The following is a 16,127-nucleotide window of genomic DNA, read 5'->3' as shown; positions in this document are numbered from 1 at the left end:
AGAGTTACACATAAACAAAGGTACTGTCAATAACACAATAGAAAAATATATGTACAGTGTGTGCAAATGTAGAAGATTAGGGAGGTAAGGCAATAAATAGGCCACAGAGGCGATATAATTACAATGTAGCATTAACACTGGAGTGATAGATGTGCAGATGATGATGTGCAAGTAGAGATACTGGGGTGCAAAAGAGCAAAAAGATAAATAACAATATGGGGATGAGGTAGTTGGGTGTGCTTTTTACAGATTGGCTGTGTCCAGGTACAGTGATCGGTAAGCTGCTCTGACAGCTGATGCTTAAAGTTAGAGAGGGAGATATGTCTCCAGCTTCAGTGATTTTTACAATTCGTTCCAGTCATTGGCAGCAGAGAACTGGAAGGAATGGTGGCCAAAGGGGGTTTTGGCTTTGGGGGTGACCAGTGAAATATACCTGCTGGAGCGTGTGAAATATACCTGCTGGAGCGTGTGCTGTGGGTGGGTGTTGCTATGGTGACCAGTGAGCTGAGATAAGAGGGCTTTACCTAGCAAAGACTATAACCTAAACCGACATAGGCAATTTGCACCTTGCAGCTTATCCCGTTTTGGAAATATTGCAGACTTATTATTCTGTATCAGGCCTAAAGTAGATACTTATTTTATTTGACCCATTAAGTCTTCAGGTTCAATATCACTTATTGAATAAAGGCATATAGTATAACCTTAAGCCCATTTGGCCTCATTAGGCTATATGTTGAACAAAATACTTAAAAATAAGAAAAAAATAAAGACACACGCACTCACACACACACACAACACACACACACTCACACACACACCACACACGCAGGCCCTGCAGATAAACACAGGCTACATGGTTACATAGTTATCTCAAAATTATAGGCCGATTGTTATAGACTATTAGAATACATTGACAATTTTTTAAAAAAAGTTAATATAAGGGTTTCAAAAATAGTGGTTGATCTTTTCACGTAGTCTAAAGGTCGGTGAATTTGTCTGGCTTTATGACAGTTCGGTGCTCCTGGCGTATCCCACACACACCTGTCAAACCGCACCTGCACGCACAGAAAACACACCTCTGTGTGGGATGAGCCCAAGGGTGGGTAATGCGCTCTGTCTTAGTCTGTACCTGTCTGTCTGTTCTCATACACCTCATAGGCTACTATTGAGAGAGTTGCGATGCTCAAATTGCTTAAATATCTGCATGGTTCGGAGCTTGTGGCCAAGTTCCAGAGGGCATGCGGTCTGTTCCTCATCGAAGCCGCGCATCAGAACGGAAACTGGGTGCACCCTCCGCGGGAGACGCCGCTCATAGACGCGGAAGCACCTCACCAACTTGCTCGACTGCGGTGCGGTAATGGACACGTTATTACCAATGAAAAGGACAGCAACTCAAATGACAAACACAAGGAAAATGGATACAGTGTTGGTGTAAGTGTAAACTTTTCTATGAGAGTTTGAGTTATTGAGTTGAAGAAATAGAAGAATGTAGGCTCCTACTGGGCAAAAACTGGTTGAATCAATGTTGTTTCCAGGTCATTTCAACCCCAAAATGTAACGCGATGATGTTGAATCAACATGGAAAACTGATTGGATTTGCAAAAACTAAAAAGTAATCAATGTAAAATAATTTTTTATTTTTTCACCTAACTTTTAACCTACTGTAAATCCAATGACACGATAATTTTTTTGTAGATTTGACATTTTTAATCCACGTTAGTTGACAACTTAACCAAATGTAAATTAAAACTAGATTTTGAATTGATGTATGTGCCCAGTGGGCTATAGGCTACCTTCCCAGGGCTGGCGTTATGGGCTGGCCTTGGGGAGGTATAGCCTCTATTCCATATCTCCTTGCCCATCCAAATAAAATATTTAAAATTGACCATTGATATGACTGAAACGCACACCAACAGAAGGACTCATCAATCATATAAAGCATCCGAACAAACTAAACTGCAACCCTCTGTCTCAGTTTGCTCCCGAGTGGCACAGTGGTCTAAGGCACAGCATCTTAGTACAAGAGGCATCACTACAGTCCCTGGTTCGAATCCAGGCTGTATCACATCAGGCTGTGATTGGGAGTTCCATAGGGTGGCGCACAATTGTCCCAGCGCTGTCCGGGTTTGGCAAGGGTTGGCTGTCATTGTAAATAAGAATTTGTTCTTTACTGACTTGCCTAGTTAAGTAAAGGTTAAATAAATACAAAATAAAAAAAATGTTTAGCCCATGTATCTGATGCTGTCTGATCAAAAAGAGTATGGCATGTCATACTCTTTTTGGCCTGACAGAATCAGATACATGGGTTACATATTGTAAGACATAGGGGCGCTGTTTTGCTCACTCGGATGCTTTCTTCGTTGACATAGTTTTTCAGCCATGCAAATTGAAGGAAAGTTGGCGGGTGCACAGTGCACTGCTCGGATGCTGGAATTATTTTTGAAGAACCTGTGAAGATAACTTACTTTTTGAATAGCACATCCAATAGGCTTAAAAGGGAAATGCGGAGGAAAATGTTTGTGGACTAATTGCCAAGCCTCGGTGTAAGTGGCAAAATATCATGATCTGATGAGCCCAAATGGGCAGGACCCAGTTGATTGATTTGATACAATGTTGCACTTCACTAGGGATAGTTCAAGTCAAGAAAGATGAAAAGGGAGGCAGACAGCCGGAGTAGAGAGATGAATGCGATTTTAATTTTTAATTTTTATTTATTTATCGGCTTTATGTATTTTTACTTTGTTGACCATGGAAGTTATAGGCCTACTGCTACATTGGTCTATAGGCTATCTCTGAGTTCCATGCATGCACTCATTTCTTTAGCTGCCAATGGATCACGGTGTATCAATGTGTCCATATGGCAAGGGCTGGTGCTCTCACAGTAGTTAAATTTGAATTTAGAGATTAATTCAGATTTTATGATTAACCAAGTCATAATGATATTGAGAAATGAAAACATTATTAGTGAAATGAACCGGATCAACAAAAATGCATGTATGAAAATCATAACTGGCACACAGATTGGTAGAAATGGTAGAATAAATTGTAAGCTTCCCCAAACTTGAAACAAACAAAGTGATTTGTTTGACAATCAGATGAAAACAAATTGACTGGTTGTGTTCATGCCACGTTACTAGGCTAACATATTGAACTGTTTTAAGATGGTGAATCATTTAGCTCTTTTTTTCTGAATTTTAGGACCCCTGTAGGTATAAACATTTTTTTTAACAAATAATTTGATAAAATATTAAATTTGGCCTTTACTACTATAGCCAATAGAATGCAATACAGAACACATTCATAAATGGCAAAACAGACCATAAAAAAAAGAAACCATAAGAAATTAGTTTTTTTTAATTGTCTGTCCTTATATCTAGGAGATATAAGAAAGCTCAGGAAATATTAATGTTTTTTGGACACATATTTAACCCCTTTTTTTATTTGGCACAAAACTACCTCCATACTTTCATACATTTTTTAACTGGTACCGGGTTACCTTTAGACGAGTCCATGGAGCTTGTGGGGGTCATAGAGAAAAATGGAGATCACCATCTTGTTCGTGAGAGTCTCATCTTTCCACAGAGTGGTCATATTAATTTGTAACCGTTAAAACACTACAGACAGTTTTGCGAGAAGACCAATTTTCGGGATGTCTCATGGTCTGACAAACACCGCTGTAGCTCGGCCACCTTCCACTGCAGATGTGGAAGGCCGACATATACAGATGCAGTGGATTGAGACTCAGCCCATGCAAATATCTGGAGCTTAAACTGACATATTTTGATGGGGATTTTTGTATTATGTTACTTAGATTGATGCACAGGTGCATCAATAGACTCTTAATCATGTAGATGTCTTTACTATAAAACCCATTAAAAAAAATTGTCCCATGAAAAATATGTGCCCCCTATGGAAACTGATTAGTTCTGACAGCGGTCCTGTACCTTCCGACAGGCTTTTCTTGTTAGTCCAGCTTTCTTTGATTGAAGGTAGAGATTGCTTACAGATTGATTATCCAATGGTCAAAATGTATTTTGCAGTCTTATTCATTGCATTTGTTTTGAAGAATGAAACCAAGTAGGCTATGAGTAGTCTAAACAAACAACCCAACATCCGTGTTTGTTCTGGGGTGTTTGTTAGGCTATTCAAATGGGACGTAACATAGGCTACATAGCCTATGACCTGACTTGAGCATTTAGCCTAGGCTATTATTTCGTTTAAGCTACTTTAAACTTAGATACAACAGACATTCAATATCGAAAGCATTTCCAACCTGATGAGGACCGCTGAAGGCCTTCAAATCAAATCAGATTTTATTGGTCACATACACGTGTTTAGCAGATGTTATTGCGGGTGTAGCGAAATGCTTGTGCTTCTAGCGCCGACAGTGCAGTAATATCTAACAGTTTCACAACATATACCCCAAAAAACACGTAAATCTAAGTAAAGAATGGATTAAGAATATATATGCATATATGTCAGAGCGGCATTGGACTAAGATACAGTGACATAGTATAGAATACAGTATATACATATGAGATGAGCAATGCAAGATACGGAGACATTATTAAAGTGGCTAGTGTTTCATTTCCTTAAAGTGGCCAGGGATTCCTAATCTATGTCTATAGGCAGCAGCCTCTGATGTGCTGGAGATGGCTGTTTAACAATCAGTGGTGTAGTATAGAATACAATACAGTATATAGATATGAAATGGATGATGCAATATGTAAACACAATTTAAAATGACTAAGATACTGTAGAATAGTGTGGAGTACAGTTTATACATATGAGATGAGTAATGCTAGATCCGGAAACATTATTACAGTGGCTAGTGATCCATTTCTAAAAGTGGCCAGTGATTCCTAATCTATGTCTATAGGTAGCCGCTAGTGATGGCTGTTTAACAGTCTGATGACCTTGAGATAGGAGCTGTTTTTCAGTCTCTCGGTCCCAGCTTTGATGCACCTGTACTGACCTCGCCTTCTGGATGATAGCGGGGTGAACAGGCAGTGGCTCGGGTGGTTGATATCCTTGATGATCTTTTTGTCCTTCCTATGGCATCGGGTGCTGTAGGTGTCCTGGAGGGCGGGAAGTTTGCCCCCGGTAATGAACTGGGCAGACCGCACCACCCTCTGGAGAACTTTGCAGTTGTGGGCGGTGAAGTTGCTGTACCAGGCGGTGATACAGCCTGACAAGATGCTCTCGGTTGTGCATCTGTAAAAGTTTGTAAGGGTTTTAGGTTTTAAGCCACATTTCTTTAGCCTCCTGAGGTTGAAGAGGCACTGTTGCGCCTTCTTCACCTCACTGTCTGTGTGGGTGGACCATTTCAGTTTGTCAGTGATGTGTACGCGAAGGAACTTGAAGCTTTCCACCTTCTCCACTGCGGTCCCATTGATGTGGATAGGGGGTGCTCCCTCTGCTGTTTCCTGAAGTTCACGATCATCTCCTTTGTTTTGTTGACGTTGAGTGAGAGGTTATTTTCCAGGCACCACACTCCCAGAGCCCTCACCTCCCTGCAGGCTGTCTCATCATTGTTGGTAATCAAGCCTACTACTGTTGTGTCGTCTGCAAATTTGATGATTGAGTTGGAGGTGTGCTTCGCCACGCAGTCATGGGTGAACAGGGAGTGCAGAAGGGGGCTGAGCATGCACCCTTGTGGGGCCCCAGTTTTGAGGTTCAGCGAAGAGGAGGTGTTGTTTCCTACCTTCACCACCTGGGGGCGACCTGTCAGGAAGTTCAGGACCCAGTTGCACAGGGCGGGGTTCAGACTCAGGGCCTCGAGCTTGATGATGAGCTTGGAGGGTACTATGGTGTTGAATGGTGAGCTATACTCAATGAACAGCATTCTTACATATGTATGTCTCTTGTCCAGATGGGATAGGGCAGTGTGCAGTGTGATGGCAATTGCATTGTCTGTGGATCTATTGGGGCGGTAAGCAAATTGAAGACGGTCTAGGGTGGCAGGTAAGGTGGAGGTGATATGATCCTTGACTAGTCTCTCAAAGCACTTAATGATGACAGAAGTGAGTGCTACTGGGCAATAGTCATTTAGTTCAGTTACCTTTGCTTTCTTAGGTACAGGGACTATGGTGGTCATCTTGAAGCATGTGGGGACAACAGACTGGGATAGGGAGAGATTGAATATATCTGTGAACACACCAGACAGCTGGTCTGCGCATGCTCTGAGGACACGGCAAGGGATACCATCATACCATCAGCCTTGCAAGGGTTGACACGTTTAAATGTCTTACTCACGTCGGCCACAATGAAGACAAGCCCACAGTCCTTGATAGCGGGCTGCGTCGGTGGCACTGTATTATCGAGCGAAGAAGGTTATCAGCCTGTCCGGAAGAAAGACGTCGGTGTCCGCGACATGGCTGGTTTTCCCTTTATAATCCGTGATTGTCTGTAGAACCTGCCACATATGTCTCGTGTCTGAGCCGTTGAACTGGGACTCAACTTCTTCCCTATACCGACGTTTAGCCTGCTTGATTGCTTTGCGGATGGAATAACTACACTGTGTGTATTCTTCCATATTCCCAGTCTTCTTGTCCTGGTTAAATGCGGTGGTTCACGCTTTCAGTTTTTGCGCGAATGCTCCCATCTGTCCATGGTTTCTGATTGGGGTAGGTTTTAATAGTCACAGTGGGTACAACATCGCCAATGCACTTCCTGATAAACTCATTCACTGTATCGGTATATGTGTCAATATTATTTTCTGAAGCTACTCTGAACATATCCCAGTCCACGTGATCAAAACAATCTTGAAGCGAAGATTCCAATTGGTCAGACCAGCATTGAATAGTCCTCACCACGGGTGCTTCCTGTTTGAGTCTTCTGCCTATAGGAGGGGAGGAGCAAGATGGAATTGTGGTCCGATTTGCTGAATGGCAGGTGAGGGAGGGCGTTATATGCATTCTGGAAGGTAATATAACAATGGTCGAGGGATTTAGCAGCACGAGTACAACAATCAATATGTTGATAGAATTTCGGGAGCCTTTTCCTAAAATTTGCTTGGTCAAAATCCCCAGCTACAATAAATGCAGCCTCAGGATATATGGATTCAAGTTTGCATAAAGTCCAGTGAAGTTCTTTGAGGGCCTTTGTGTTATCCACTTGGAGGCGAACAGTTACACCATAAGTGATTAATCATAAAGCATATACCTCCACCCTTCTGCTTCCCAGAGAGATGTTTGTTCCTGTCGGCGCAATGTACTGAAAAACCAACTGGTTTTAGCCGTGTCAGACAGTATATCTTGAGAAAGCCGTGTTTCCGTGAAGTACGTTACAATCCCTGGTGTCTCTCTGAAAAAAAACTCTCGCCTTGAGCTCATGAATTGTATTATCCAGAGATTGGACATTAGCGAGTAAAATACTCAGGAGCGGTGGGTGGTGTGCAGGCTTCCTAAATCGGACCAGAAGACTGCCTTGAGTACCTCTCCTTCTCCGGCGTGGTTTTGGGTCAGCATCCGTAATATGTTCGATTGCTCTGGGGAGAGCAAACAAGGGATCCGCTCCAGAGAAGTCGTAATCCTGGTTGTAATGCTGGAAGTTCTGGTGAGTTATCGCCACTCTAATATCCAATAGTTCTTCCCGGCTGTGTGTATGACACAAAACAATTCTTGAGCTAATAATGTAAAAAATAGTACATAAACAAACAAAATACTGCAGAGTTGCTTAAGAGCTAGTCACGATGCTGCCATCTTCGTCGGCACCATCATGATGAAGCTGGCGCGGATGAGGACGATGTCACAACTGGATCAGACGTGCCTCTGTTTCTCTTTTCCCTTCATCACACATTGGCGGTCCTGATGGTGACTGCCGGAAATGGAAGTGCCTAAAACATGTTTGTCAAATTATTTTCCAAAAGACAAAATATTTTTCTAAATTGATATCAGAAGTAAACTGCCATTCATTGCGTTTCATAGGCTATCCATGTGACTCGTGAGATAAAGACTTCAACTGACAACCCTGTCCAAAAGTTGGAATTGATAACAATGCTCCATGGTCTATTACGCGTCTGCTCCTGCTAACTTGTACAAGTTATACAGGTTGAGCCAAGGCCATATACAAATAGTTAATTTCACTATATGTTCATTTGAGGCTACAAGTGGTTATCTTGTTCAGCATATGGTTACAGAGGAGTGAAAATGATTGGAATGACAATGACCTGCAATGAGCCTCCTTTTTCTTATTATACTGTAGGCTACTCTGCTTTTACACTGTGAATGAGTGGCATAAACCGTTTACTGTAATTAATAAGGTTTCCCTCTTTTTCTAGTCTCAGATATCCCTGATCTTACATTGTGGGAGGCAACCTGTTTGTCTAGAGAGACTACTAGCTCTGTACCCACCCACAGGTGTCTGCTAGGCCCCAGTATGAGGTGAGGAACCGGCTTCTATACTTCCTGTTCCTGGTGTCGGCCGGGCTGGGTCACGAGGTCTTCTACATCACCTTCCCGCCTTGCTTACACTGGAACCTGGACCCCTTCCTCTGCAGACGCCTTGTCAACATCTGGACCGTAAGTCACCTGTGGTTGCAAAAAGAGTGAAAATATCTATGTGAGTAAGGATGGTTTGAAGAACAGAGAAGGTAGCAAATGGAACCATATTCCATATATAGTGGGCCCTATGTGACCTGGTCAAAAGAAGTGGACTATATAGGCCCCTACTTTTGACCAGGGCCCATAAGACCCACTGTATAGGGATTGGGGTGCCATTTCGGATGCAGACACAGTCTTCTCTGCTCTTCAAACCATCCTCCCAGACATAAAGATTTTCTCTCTCTCTTCCACTGCTACCTATTAAATTCACACCTGCGGTTTCATTAGAGAAAATAAATGTTTAACTGGAAATACCCACACCGATATGGTATACCAAAGCAGCATCACAGACTGATGCCTTGCTTGAACATCCCATACAATCTCATGTTTTATCATGTGTGTAAGAGAGAGAGTGTATGAGACAATGAAGCTCTTCTTCTCCTTCTCCCTCACCTCCTCTCACCCCTTACCCCTCTCTGACCCAGCCTTTCATCCCTGTCCCCCTTACCCCTCTCTGACCTAGCCTTTCATCCCTGTCCCCCTTACCCCTCTCTGACCTAGCCTTTCATCTCTGTCCCCCTTACCCCTCTCTGACCCAGCCTTTCATCCCTGTCCCCCTTACCCCTCTCTGACCCAGCCTTTCATCCCTGTCCCCCTTACCCCTCTCTGACCCAGCCTTTCATCCCTGTCCCCCTTACCCCTCTCTGACCCAGCGTTTCATCCCTGTCCACCTTACCCCTCTCTGACCCACCCTTTCATCCCTGTCCCCCTTACCCCTCTCTGACCCAGCCTTTCATCCCTGTCCCCCTTACCCCTCTCTGACCTGGTTCTGACACCACCATGTCCCCAGGCCACAGGGACCACAGGGGCCAAGTGGACTGGTGCTACAGGGTGATGGGACAGGCAATAGAACAGAACAGGAGGGTCCTTAAATTACTCACTATTTGGCAAGCACCAATTAACAATCCCACAATTTCAACCAGTGTTATAACTGTTTATTACTGAGTTATAAACATCTAATAATGAATCGTTAATACTCATAGATCATCCATGTTCCTGCATCTAGGTATGCTTTGACCATGAAGCTCAAACACACACACGCATGCACACATACACACTCTGATTTGAGTGGCAGTGAGTTTGTGTGCACTGTGTGTCCTTTCCTCCAGTGCAGGTGTATGACCTCTGAGCGACCTGCCCATGTTCTGCCCCAGAACTCTGAACACCCAGCCACCTGTAAACTCCAACACACATGCTTGCTTGCTCACGCACGCACGTAACCACGAGCACGTGCACACGCACCCACTTATACACACACACACACTTATACACACACACACACACACACACACACACACACACACACACACACACACACACACACACACACACACACACACACACACACACACACACACACACACACACACACACACACACACACACACCTCTCGTTGATCACAACACGCACCTTATTACAGGGTAACACACATATTTTCTTAATGATCATAACTAACACCACTGAATTACAGACTGTGACCCTCTCCACTCTGGTCCTCTTCCTGAAGCATGCTGTATTGACAAGACTTACCATAGCATTTACTACATACTATTACATACTCTATTACATACTCAAACCAACTACTGTATGTGTTCTCCCCCTGTAACCAGTCCGATCACTAGAAATAAACTTTGATTTCGGACATTTGAAAAGGTCCCCAGAATGTTGATATGCCTTCCTTGACGAACCCCCCCCCCCCCCCCCCCCCAAAAAAAAACAAAACAATTGCCCAGCACTGGGCATGAACTTGTGATGCTCAGACATGAACTTGTGATGCTCAGACATGAACTTGTGATGCTCAGACATGAACTTGTGATGCTCAGACATGAACTTGTGATGCTCAGACATGGACTTGTGATGCTCAGACATGAACTTGTAATGCTCAGACATGAACTTGTGATGCTCAGACATGAACTTGTGATGCTCAGACATGAACTTGTGATGCTCAGACATGAACTTGTGATGCTCAGACATGAACTTGTGATGCTCAGACATGAACTTGTGATGCTCAGACATGGACTTGTGATGCTCAGACATGAACTTGTAATGCTCAGACATGAACTTGTGATGCTCAGACATGAACTTGTGATGCTCAGACATGAACTTGTGATGCTCAGACATGAACTTGTGATGCTCAGACATGAACTTGTGATGCTCAGACATGAACTTGTGATGCTCAGACATGGAGTACACAGCTTAGACAACTGCACCACCAAGTTTACAATGCTCTGGCAAGCTGTCAATTCATGATAGTTGTTTTTTATTATGTTGTTTTAAGCCTTCCCCAAACCATAGCCCTAACCTCAACCCCTCATAATCAATGCCTAAACTGTTACCCTTTGAGTGGTTTCTGTTTTAACCCTGTAACTACGCGGCATTAATAAATATATACTTTCATGCATAATATATCAGATTCTGAAGGGAAACAGACCATTTCTCCTTTCCCACCACCCTCCCATGTTGATCAAAGTCCAGAGTGACACTGGGTCCGATCAATACTCTCATTCATTCAGCTAAATCTGCACTGCTGCTATCTGTTCACGACCTGGATCATCTGTAACTCATCTCTTCATGTGATGGTGCCTGGCCAGTCCTTTGATGTGGCCCACACAAAGAGCCTGATGTGTTGGCCCACTGTATAGGTTGATCTGAGGACAGTACCAGTGAGATTGATATGATCGGTGGACTGTTAACAAGGGCAGGGTACGATATTATTCAGATTCAGATTCAGTGTGTTTAATAGTCACATGTGCAGAGTTGCAGGTGTGATTGCAGGGTACAGTGAAAATCTTAGGCTCCGAGCTCCAACATGCAGGACCAAGTGAAATAAAATAATAAAAATTGTCATAAAAAACAACAACAATATAAACAGAAATAGCACTATATATTTCATAACTGTAGCAGTGATGAATAAATAAATGTCCATTGGGGTGGAGGCAGAGTAAATGGTGCCCATGTCTTGGAGGCAGTAGGATCAGGGACAGTATTTCTTCCGAGGGAACAAGCGGCTGATTGCTAAAGTGATAGTGACTCTCTTCCCTCCCTCCCTCCCCCCCTCCCTCCCTCCCTCCCTCCCTCCCTCCCTCCCTCCCTCTTCCTCGTCTATTCCTGCTCTCTTTCAGTATTAATCTCTGGCTGCTATGTTAACCATGAGGATAAGAAGCCTGTAGGCAGTTTTATCTCTCATAGACCATGGTTACTGAAACACTCACTGATTATAGTGTCCCCATCCTGTTAATAGGAATAGTCACCACCTCTATATCTTTCTTTCTGTCGCTCGCATACTCCTTCCTACCCCCTTTCTCTCTCTCTCTCTCTCTCTCTCTCTCTCTCTCTCTCTCTCTCTCTCTCTCTGTCTCTGTCTCTGTCTCTCTCTCTCTCTCTCTCTCTCTCTCTCTCTCTCTCTCTCTCTCTCTCTCTCTCTCTCTCTCTCTCATTAAATATAAAAGGCAGAGCTAAATACAACTCTAACCAGGGTGGAGGGGCAGCCCCCGTGTCCCACTTGCACCGTCTCCTAAGGATGTGTAGTAGACAGTCAGTGTGTACTCAGGTTGCACAACTGATGTACAACTCTGTATCACTAAAATATCAGTTGTTTCACAACCATTGTCAAAGAACCTGAGTGTGTACTGGGCCTAAGTGGAGTGTGTCTGTGTTCCTGTAGGTGTAGAGACAGTCACCATCAACCGAAGAGACTGTGTCAGCAGCTTAGCTTACGGCTGTATTTGATTCTTAAAGTAGATTGTGTTACTGGGCAACTGCAGACTGTGCTCCGTTTATAGAAGTGTGTCTTGCATCTTCTTGCAAACTGGTTGCTACAGACTGAATGATTACTTATTTATAGGATACTGTGTGGCCATTCTTAATGGAGCATTGAACAATCAGGTTAGCTTCATACATTAGAATGTTTTTGATTTATTCTGTCACAGTAAAAGTGTAGAGTTCCATCCAATCAATCAAATGTATTTGTAAAGCCATTATTAAGATTTACCCTCCTCTCCGCCTCCTCTTTTCCTGTCCTGTCCTCTCCTCTGCCCTCCTTTTCTCCTCCTCTTCTCTCTTCTCATTCTCTCCTCCAGATGGTTATGTACATCGGCCAGGCCCTGAAGGATGTGCTGAAGCTGCCACGTCCTCTATCGCCCCCAGTGGTGAAGCTGGAGAAGCGTGTGGACGCTGAGTATGGCCTTCCCTCCACCCACGTCATGGCCACCACCGCCATCTTCTTCACCCTACTCCTCAGCGCCCCTTCCAGGGTTCAAGTGAGGCCCATGCAGCACCCTGAGCCTCTTGGGTCCCCTGCCAAGCTTCTGCTACTCAGTCTTGGGAGAGACTCATCACTTGCTCACTCCCCTGGGACCAGGCCTGTACAGAACTATAGATGTAAAATAAATATGGAGAGTTTGGTGCCAACATAGTTATTCCCTACAATGCTCACTAGCAGGGATGTAAACACATTTGTGCACAATATTTGAGAGAAATAAGCTTTTTGTGCGTATGGAAAATTTCAGGGATTTTTTATTTCAGGTCATGAAACATGGGACCAACACTTTAATGTTGCATTTATATTTTTGTTCAGTGTAGTTTGCCGGACTCTGTACAGCCTTGTCTGAAAAAAAAAAACGACTTGCCTCTAGACCTTCAGTGTATGCAGATTTGAAGGACCTGAAATAGGTGTAAGCATCTCTGTTCAGGGGGCTTGTCTCTCCTGAGTCCCTAAGTCCTGACCCTGACTGCCCTTCCTGGCAATGTGCTGGGAGGGGCGGAGTGGTCAGTCACCATCATTCACCATCAGGCACCAACAGTCACCATCAGACACACCCACACAGCTGCTTTGTTCCTCTGATAGACTAGAGTAAATGACTGTCAATCTCTCTCTCTCTCTCTCTCTCTCTCTCTCTCTCTCTCTCTCTCTCTCTCTCTCTCTCTCTCTCTCTCTCTCTCTCTTCTCTCTTTCTTCACTCTCTTCTCTCTCTCTCTCCTCTCTCTCTTCTCTCTCTGTCTCACACAGAACAATCAATCAACCAGCTACTCAAACAACACCAGCCTCAGATACAGTGGTAGTGTACTGCAGTGGTGACATTGTTTCTGAGAGAGCATGCATAGCTATGCATGTGGTGACTTAGTTTCTGTTTCTGAGAGGGTACATAGCTATAGATGTTTAGTGGTCTGAATGGCCTGAGGCGATCTCTCAGGTTCTGAGGGGTGAAAGGTCAGGACAGTCAATCACAGTGGCCCCTCCATCCCAACATCCTTTGTGTCCATTCAGAGTCCATTCTTCATTAACTTCTTCTGAAAGGCCCCCCAACTGCAAGGGAAAGGAACAGACACAGGAAACAGAGAGAGAAGCAGGGAGGGAGGGAGGGGAAAAGGAGGTCAATGAATACACATGACATAGGTTCTCTTCACTGTCATTGAAATGGAGGGAAACAAAAACACAAATGGGTAAATGATATAAAAGGATGGAGAGGGAAGGGGAGATGGACAGAGACAGTTGAGCAAAAACAGAGGATGTCTTTAAGGCATGTCAAAGTGGCAGAATAGATGGATGACAGATAGAAGATGTAGTTGTCTTATGGGGATGTAGATGGTTGACAGATAGAAGATGTAATTGTCTTTGGTGGGATGTAGATGGATGACAGATAGAAGATGTAGTTGTCTTAGGGAGATGTTGGGAGTTTCTTTCTTTCACCATCTAGTCTGACAGTCCCAAGCTGATGAGGTTTTCAGATCATATCCATCATTTATCAGAGTATCAGAGAGTCTCTTATCAGAATGTTGTGTATTTTGTAGTAGTGTGTGTGCACTCACACACGTGTGTACCCACGTCTGAATCAGTGGAGGCTGCTGAGGGGAAGAATGGAGAGAATGGAATGTTATCAGAAACATAGAAACCGTGTTTGATACGATTCCACTCCAGCCATTACCACAAGCCTGTCCTCCCCGATTAAGGTTGTCAGAGCGTGATTTGTGTGTACCTCTATTTTCTGTCCACAGTTCCAGTTTGAAGTGGGTCTGCTTGTGGCGGTGGTGCTGTCTGTGTTGGTGTGTCTGAGTCGTCTGTACACAGGCATGCATTCCGCTCTGGTAAGTCTCTTCTGCTGCTCTGCCCCGACAGTACTGTAAAAAGTACTGTATAAAACATTCAGACCCAATGCAGGATGTATTATTCATACTGTATGTCTGGCTGGCACTCTTAGCTAGGGGGACCTGCCTTTCACTTTGACACTCATCATGCCTTTACATAAGAATAAGTAGTTCATTATGACCTGTAAAGAGTTTTTGGAGTAAATATGAGATAACGGAGGTTCCAGAGCAACACTCTGACCAGAGGATGCTGGTGAGAGGAGCTATAGGAGGACAGGCTCATTGTAATGTCTGGAAAGAAAGAAATGGAACGGTATCAAACATATAGAAACCACATGTATGACTGTTCCATTAATTCCATTCCAATGAGGCTGTCCTCTTATTGCTATTCCCACCAGCCTCCTCTGACTCAGACTAGCACTTCATCACCATAAAGACCACATCACCCTTCAATCAACTATGAATAGATCTGTCTAAGCAGTTACAAAAATGTATAACATACATGTATGTATATACTCCCACTCCCTGCTGGTTTCAGGACGTGATCTGTGGTGCTCTAATCTCAGCCACATTAATGTTGGTCACCTATCCATACTGGGAAACCTTCGACCGGCTCCAGCTCACCTCCCCACTCTCCCCCGTCGGGGCATTGGTACTGGCTCTCTTCCTGAGCTACACCTACCCTGAGCTGGACCATTACACCACCACGCGGGGGGACACCACCACCATCCTGGGGGTGGGTGCAGGCTGTTCTGTGGGCTACTGGGTAAATGAGAGGCTGGGGGAGACATTTGAGCCCCAGGGGGTGCTACCCATACCCCTGCCAGCACTGACACTGGGTGGCTTAGCCCTGGCCAGCTCCCGCTTTGTGGTGGGTGTCGTGGCGTTGGTGGCGACTCGACAGATAATGAAGACAGCCAGTCTGTGGGTGCTGTGCTCCTGGTATGGAGTGTCAGTCAAAGACATAGACGCCAGGAGAAGGAAGGAGATCGAGGTGCCGTATAAATTCACCACCTATACATCTATAGGCCTGGTCCACTCTATTCTGGTCAATAGACTGTTCATAGTACTGGGACTGCTATGACCCAATACTTTTATGAACTGTTAAAATATATACGCTACCATTCAAAAGTTTGGGGTCACTTAGAAATTAGAAAACAGTATCAAACAGTTTCTGTGAAGGGAGTAGTACACAGCGTTGTACGAGATCTTCAGTTTCTTGGCAATTTCTCACATGGAATAACCTTCATTTCTCAGATCAAGAATAGACTGACGAGTTTCAGAAGAAAGGTCTTTGTTTCTAGCCATTTTGAGCCTGTAATCAAACCCACAAATGCTGATGATACTCAACTAGTCTAAAGAAGGCCAGTTTAATTGCTTCTTTAATCAGAACAAGTTTTCAGCTGTGCTAACATAATTGCAAACGGGTTTTCTAATGT

General features: G+C 44.1%; 1 protein-coding gene across 1 annotated transcript; it reads left to right on the top strand.

Annotated features, from left to right (window-relative positions):
* The first annotated feature begins 1,179 nt into the window (after positions 1-1,179).
* Positions 1,180-15,772, top strand: sgpp2 (sphingosine-1-phosphate phosphatase 2). Its single transcript, XM_038973686.1, has 5 exons — positions 1,180-1,431; positions 8,361-8,522; positions 12,684-12,863; positions 14,599-14,688; positions 15,227-15,772. The coding sequence occupies exons 1-5, from the start codon at positions 1,180-1,182 to the stop codon at positions 15,770-15,772; spliced, it is 1,230 nt and encodes a 409-aa protein (XP_038829614.1).
* Positions 15,773-16,127: the final 355 nt, after the last annotated feature.

This window comes from Salvelinus namaycush, chromosome 34 (assembly GCF_016432855.1).
Source record: "Salvelinus namaycush isolate Seneca chromosome 34, SaNama_1.0, whole genome shotgun sequence".
In the NCBI taxonomy this organism is placed as follows: domain Eukaryota; kingdom Metazoa; phylum Chordata; class Actinopteri; order Salmoniformes; family Salmonidae; genus Salvelinus; species Salvelinus namaycush.
Note: the sequence above shows the minus strand (reverse complement) of the source record. Positions and strands in the feature narration are given on the sequence as shown.

Bases quoted from the DNA above. Each gene is read 5' to 3' on its own strand.
- sgpp2 (XM_038973686.1), top strand. From the start codon at position 1,180: ATGCTCAAATTGCTTAAATATCTGCATGGTTCGGAGCTTGTGGCCAAG. The intron at 1,432-8,360 runs GTAAGTGTAAAC...ACCCACCCACAG, and splicing joins AAAATGGATACAGTGTTGGT to GTGTCTGCTAGGCCCCAGTA. The intron at 8,523-12,683 runs GTAAGTCACCTG...TCTCTCCTCCAG, and splicing joins GCCTTGTCAACATCTGGACC to ATGGTTATGTACATCGGCCA.